The sequence below is a fragment of the Austrofundulus limnaeus genome, unplaced genomic scaffold (genome assembly GCF_001266775.1).
Source record: "Austrofundulus limnaeus strain Quisiro unplaced genomic scaffold, Austrofundulus_limnaeus-1.0 Scaffold689, whole genome shotgun sequence".
Taxonomy (NCBI): Eukaryota; Metazoa; Chordata; class Actinopteri; order Cyprinodontiformes; family Rivulidae; genus Austrofundulus; species Austrofundulus limnaeus.
This window is the reverse complement of record NW_013953091.1, coordinates 92,191-99,045: the sequence shown is the minus strand read 5'-3', so window position 1 is coordinate 99,045 and position 6,855 is coordinate 92,191. Positions and strand designations below refer to the sequence as shown.

The 6,855-nt window shown below is 35.6% G+C and overlaps 1 protein-coding gene across 2 annotated transcripts in view; it reads right to left on the bottom strand.

The window, feature by feature from the left end:
• Nucleotides 1–6,855, bottom strand: part of abcf1 (ATP-binding cassette, sub-family F (GCN20), member 1) — a 54,698-nt gene that overhangs the window by 6,169 nt on the left and 41,674 nt on the right. For both annotated transcript variants that reach the window (XM_014027836.1, XM_014027837.1), the window contains exons 18-22: nucleotides 5,630–5,742; nucleotides 2,941–3,115; nucleotides 1,843–1,917; nucleotides 1,074–1,144; nucleotides 954–986 (exon numbers count right to left, since the gene is read on the bottom strand). In XM_014027836.1, coding sequence (XP_013883290.1) covers nucleotides 954–986; nucleotides 1,074–1,144; nucleotides 1,843–1,917; nucleotides 2,941–3,115; nucleotides 5,630–5,742 — 467 coding nt within the window. The remainder of the gene's footprint in view (nucleotides 1–953; nucleotides 987–1,073; nucleotides 1,145–1,842; nucleotides 1,918–2,940; nucleotides 3,116–5,629; nucleotides 5,743–6,855) is intronic.

Below are 6,855 nucleotides of genomic sequence, written 5' to 3'. Positions count from 1 at the left end.
CACCTGACCTGAATCCAACAGAAAATCTATGGAAAGAACTAAAGATCAGAGTTCATAGAAGAGGTCCACGAAATAGTTGCTCCATACAGGAGGCGTCTTGAAGCTGTCATTGACAACAAAGGCTTTTGTACAAAGTATTAGATAAATTTCAGTAAGTGTGTTCAATACTTTTTCCCTGTGCTATTCCACATTATTACAAATAACTTCATTTCTGGACATTTATGGTTTGATTTCTTTGTATGTATGGATCACTTGGGTTGTATCGGTGATACTGATCTGATACTTTTACTTTGTGCTAACACACATAACGTGTTTGGTAAATCTAAAAAAGTAGTGTTTTTTCAAATAACCGCTTTATAAAGAATGCAAGACAGTCATTTATTTCTTCGTCTTTCTAACCCTATTATATTTGTTTAGCATAATTTAAATTTGTTTGCTAAATAAATGTAATAAATTTTGAAAAGTGAATAAAAAGTTTGATTCTTCTTCTTATATTTTATAGCACTGTTTGCAGGTTTGTAAGAGGGTCCCTGGACAGAAGCTAATGCTGTTCGGGGGGCCCTCATCTTGAATGTAATTACAGACCGTCAGATGAAGCTGATTTTATGTTAAAATGACCTGCCATACATGTAACGTCTACACACTGTGCTTATGTAATGTAATGAAATAGTAGTTCCTTCCAACTGCATAAGATTTAGACAAGATTTCAATAGTTTTGTTTTTTCCCCCACTGTCTATGATATACATTACCTGAAATGACTGCAGTATCAAAGTATTGATACTTTGATTTTAATATCATTTCTAGACCATAAAGTTCTGGTATTGGTATTGATCACTACCAGTAAACCTTTTCAAATTGCACCATTTCATATACCTCATAATCTTTTAATGTTTGACTTCATAGTTTGCAATGAGTCACTTTAAACTGTATATTTTTATTAAATGTTACTTACCAGTCGATGATTCTTCCTCATCTCACCCTTAGTCTGAAAAAATCAAAAAACAAAACATGGTCCCAGTTATTTTAGCAGTTTATATAGTTTGAGCATATACGTAATAATTCTGTATCTTACAGGAACTAATTTCCCAGTCAGCAGCAGCAGCAGAGTACTCTTTCCAACACCGTTGGGCCCAACAATACAAACTAAAAGAATAAACAAAACAAGAGAGGAAACAATAAAAAGAGCATCACGACACAGAGTATACAACAGAAGAAAGCTTAGAAAAGAAACTCATTTTAGCACATGATATTCTGCCAAAACATCAACAGTTATTTTTTTGTTGCTTCAATGTTTAATCAACCCCTAATTTCATGTAATCACTGACTTTTAAAAACTCTAAACAGATAAATGTAAAGGTGTAGATTCACTGAAGAGATGGATACTGGAGTGAATGCAGAGCAAAGCTCTTCTATTGTTGAGAGCTTTGCTCAAACCTTAAAAATAAAGTTATGTGAAATGTCAAGTGATACTGAGGCGGAATTGAACCGATTGCTTTCTGAGAGTTTCATTATAATATTTGAACTTGTTAATGAGATTTTTCTTTTAAAGATAAACTCCTACAGGTAATGCCAAAGTTTTAAGCATAGTTCTTGTGCAAGAAGTTGCACTTGGAGTAAACCATCTTTAGCCATTTTTGTGTTTTCTGAGATCGGTTAGCTTCAGCGGCTGCCTTAAATGAGATTGGGTCCAAAGGTTTATTAGTCCTAAGTGTACATCCAACAATTTCCTGAAAGTTTTCCTCCACAGGTTCGTGAAATATTTTGCTAACAGATAGACACACAGACACAAGCAAAACCATTATTGCAATAAAAATCAAGTATTTTAGAGGTTTTGTACTTACTCCTGGAATCCATGTCAATGCCAAAATCCACATTTTTGAAAAGAGGTTTCTGACCATCGTAGCCAAAGTCAACACCTGATGACAAATATAATAAAAAGCATGATTGATGTGCAATAGCAGTGAAGGTGTGTGTATAATGCTGCGTTCACACCGAACGCGATTTCAGCTTCAAAATCGCAGCCAACGCTGAAGTTTGAAGCTTGTGCACTTTGAGGTCAGACGCAGGACAGTTGTTGAAGCGCCGCACGGCAGAGCCTCCCCGCCCCTCCCTCCTCTGTCGGGCTCTGTTTAATGTCGGACGAGGAAGTGGCTTTGCTTTATTTACAGAGAGCAAGAGCATGTCACGTTCATCAGATAATTAATTCATAATTAATTCACCAGATAATTCAGAGTAGAGGCTCACAGCTCGCTTTCAGGACTATTTTTCCAGTCTGATGAGTCACTGCCACGCATTGCTGCGGATCAGGACACTGACTGCAGGCACGATTTCAGCTAAAGAGCTCCTCTCCGTCTGTTTCAGGTTGGTGGACATCATTCAGTAAACTGTCCCGTCGGGAAATATGTCACTACGTCACACAGTGGAGTCTCTCTGATTGGTTGACGCGGCGCGTCGAGCTGCAAAAGTTCAGATTTTCTAACTTCAGCGATTTGCGCCTCAGCGCGTCGAACGCTCAGATCATTCAAATCGTTCAAATCGCGCTGCTCTAATCACGCTTGAGGCGCCGCAGCACTTCCCGACGTTGAATGAAGCGCGTCCACCATAGACTTTGCATGTAAACCTGCTGCTCCTGATGCTGAAATCGTGTTCGGTGTGAACGCACCATTGATCTGAGAATGTATGTATAGTTTTGACTATATTGGAAAAAAATATAAAAAAAATCTTATTCTTGTACCACATTCTTGTTTTTTTAAATGATTGAAATTGAACGTTGCAGCAACCCAGAAAAAGAACGGTTCAACTAAATCATTAAAAAAACAAATTAAAATTACATTAATGCCAGTGATGAGTGAACAGAAACCTGATTACAACTTGTGTTTTTCAAGCTGTGGAAGCAGATACTGACCAACAGGCACATGTAGTAAACTATGTGTTCTTACTGTGCAGTCCCAGTATAGGTGGTGAGAGAGGAGGAGGGTTGGGGAAGGTGAACTTGACGGTGTACTCTTTGGGTCTCTTCAGTAGCTCCGGGGCTTCATGGCTCTCTTCCTCTTGAGGACCCTTCTTCTTGCCTTTTTGTTGTTTCCTGGTTAGCGCCTCTTTTGTCTGCTTTTCCTGACAGAAGACACACGAGGGAAACAAATGTTGAAGAATCAGTGATGGAATGGAGCAAACTAAAGTGACACGATTTATGGTTTATGCAATGTAGGACATGAAGACTACTGACAGTAGACACAGTACTTTACAAAGCAGAATGGAACAGTAATGATCAGTACAATAAGTACATATACTTTACTAACTAAACTTAACTATTGTATAATCTAAACTTTTGTTTAGGCCTCTAATTTTTCTGTAAAAACAAACATTGTTTCATGACAGCTGTCTGGTGTTTCAGTACAATAGTTCCCAAACTTTTCTGCTTTCAACCCACAAAATATGTTACCTCATGAAACTGATTATACTGACTAAGTACACAATCACAGTCATTAAGCAATTTAACAGAGTTGTGTCAAACTTTATGCATTATAGTCATTACTTTTATTTTTTGTTACAGTTAAAGTGTCTGTGACATCAAATTTTTGTAATAAACATGAATACATTTTTGGAAAGATAACATTGATAACATGTTGCAAAACAAATTTCACGTCACTGAGATGAACAGTTGTTGAGATATTTGCATGTGAAGAAACAGGAAGTGATGTCAAAGAGGAATGTCAGCATGTAAACGGAGCGTTACAAAAGCTAACAACACAGACTGTAGAGAAGAATCTGATGTTTCTTTAGATTATTTTTAGCCGTTATCAAAGAGAGATGAAGAAGAGTTAAAGTTTAAATAATTTTGTTTTAATTAACAAAAACCTGTGAGTTTATTTTACTAATTAGCTCCCCTTTGATGTCACTTCCTGTTTCACTTTGGCTGAGCCAAATTTAAAAGAAAATAGGCGGTTACATGGCAAAATGGGTAAATCCTGTGTATTTTCTTAAGTATAAAGATGTTTTGACTTTTTGTATTTGAAGGATAGGCATGTCACAGACACTTTAAGGATAATAGCAATCATTAAAAAATATTTGATTTCTCTAGATCTTACTGAAACCTCACTGTTCTGAACCATTGTTTTATTTGGTACAAAAATTCAGTTTAAACCCCCTTCTTTGTGGGTTGCCACAGTAAAAAAAGATTTACACATATTTGCAGTTATTCAGTGCCAGATGCACTTTGACACAACCTGGACTCCAACCTGCAACCTCAGGATTACAAGACTGCGGTGCTGACCACAAAGTTAACGCAGGTCCTCAATTTAATCTCAATCCTAGTAATTAATTTAAGATTTCAACATTTAACTTCAAAATATTTACAGCTGTAGACAATTAAAAAAAAATAAATCAGTCACAAGTACATTAAATATTTGAAGCTAATGTTAAACTGTGACTGTTTCTCTTTAAATACATCTGTGCATCAAAATTACAATTAAACACATTTGATAGAATAATGTTTCATTAATTATAATCAATTAGAATCCATTTATTTTTACAAACATGCATTTTCAGAAGTATTTCTGTTTTTGAATGAAAGCAATACGATAATGGGTTACATATTTTTTTTCATAATAAAGTTAGGTCATATAAATGTGTAAGCAAATTATCTTGTGAACCACTAGACTGAAAATAATCCTTTAAATCTACAACAGAATTAAAGATATCTGCCACAGTTAACTAACCCTAGAGAGCACAAAAACAGCTTTAAATTAATCAATTTTACAAATACTGAAATAAACTTTGGTGGCAGTAGTAAAGCATCATTCCAATACATTATTGAGATACCAGGAGCTACATGATAAATGTGGTATGATGATCAGAGTATTTACAGTACATTTACCATTTAATACCTAGTATTTATCCAGACTGTGATGCTGCAATAAATTAATTTTGCAATCTGTGAAAAGGAACTGAAATATTTTATTACTGTATTCTTTTCACTTTAGTGCACATTAATGATGAGAATGTGTAAGTCCCAGTGTTGTATAAAGTACCTCAAAGTAATACGTGAGTAAAAGTACAAGTATCTTATCATGAAATTACTTTGGTACAAGTTAAAGTCGCCTCCAAGAATATTACTTGAGTAAAAGTCTTAAAGTATCTGATTTTTTTTAACTTAAGTATTAAAAGTCAAAGTACTGAGTAAAAATGAGCGGTTAGATTTTCCAAAATGACATTTATTGGGAGGTGAACTTTCCAAAAATTATTTTTTTTCTAAAGGCATGCAGCTGTGATGGATTGTGTACAATTTGGAGTCAGAATGGTAAATATTTATACTTCTCATCCAACTACAATTAAATTCACTCTTTCCAGGAGGCACGATTTACCAGGATAATATATTTTTACCAATAATGAGCCGAAATGAAATAAAAGTAACGACTTTCTACTTCTTACCTTGTTTAAAAATGAAAGGAGTAGAAAGTACAGATAATTGTGTAAAAATGTATATAGTAGAAGTATAAAGTAGGCTGAAAAATAATTATGCAAGTAAAGTACAGATAACCAAAATTTCTATTTAAGTACAGTAACAAAGTATTTGTACTTAGTTACTTTACAACTGTGGTTAAGTCCTAAGAGGCTGGTGATACTTACAGCCTGTTTGGTGGACTTGCCACCAGCCTTCAGGTCTTTGAGCTTCTTCTCCTGTTTGTCGTACTGTTTCTGCAGTTCTTTCTGCTTCTGTTTGTACATCTTCTTGAAGGTCACTTAAAGAGAAAAACAGAAAACAATACATTAAAATAATTTTCCATGCCAGATGTTAACAAAAAAAAAGTCAAATGTTTGCTTGAGGTGGTTGTTGGCATCAATAACTTGTTTTCTCACATCTCATACAGCGGAGGATTAATTCTTAGATTAACCATTTAGATTGGACATTAGCTCACTTACAGAAACAAGGACGGCCTTGAACGTGAACCTTCTTTCCTCAAATAAAACACTGCAGGTGGGTCTTTAAAAACAGCATTGACCCAAAACACAACCAAGTAGGTCTGGGTAATAACTCAATGACAATGTAGCAATAAACACGTGATCAGTATCAATGGAAAATTTGCCCAATAAAAAGTTAATTTCACTGAACTCTGACCAAGAACAGCAGCATTCTGGGGGATGTAGGCAGAGGAAAGGCTCACCACCCAGCTAAGCATCATTTATGAAATCAGCTCACCCTTTGGTAAGCTAGCAACAACCTGTTGAGTTCCATACGCAGTGACAGTTTCATGTTTCGCCTCTGGGCCTCAAAGCTGCTCAAAATAAAAGAGAACGACGTGGAGTGAAATAAAATGAGTGTAACAGCTTGAGAGGAGTGTGGATAAATGAGGAGAGGTCAGGGCACCAGTTTGGCGGTGTGGCTGTCTGATCCTTCCCGGTAACATGATCCGTACTGTCAGCTCATTTGCACATGCACAATGGTAGACTTCTGGAATGTGCTTGATTTAAGAAAAAATACTGAAAATGATTATTTCTATACTTACATTATATTCTGAAAACAGTTTTAATATTATGCACACTTTGATTAATGAAATATAGATTTACGATGCGTACATATTTATTTATAATAACTTGCTAACTATTTTCTTGGCAATCACGTTATAACTCATCTTATATTCATTTTATTTTTCCCTGAAATAAAAATCCACAGCTGTTGCAAACGTTGCCTTTTCTATGAAACATAGCAGGTGATGAAAGACTGAAATCAAATGAATTCTGTCATCAGTTTAGTGCAGGGGTCTGCAACCTGCGGCTCTGGGGCCACATGTGGCTCTTTGGTCCCTCTGCAGTTACTCTTTAAAAATGTGACCAAACATAACAGTGTATATATA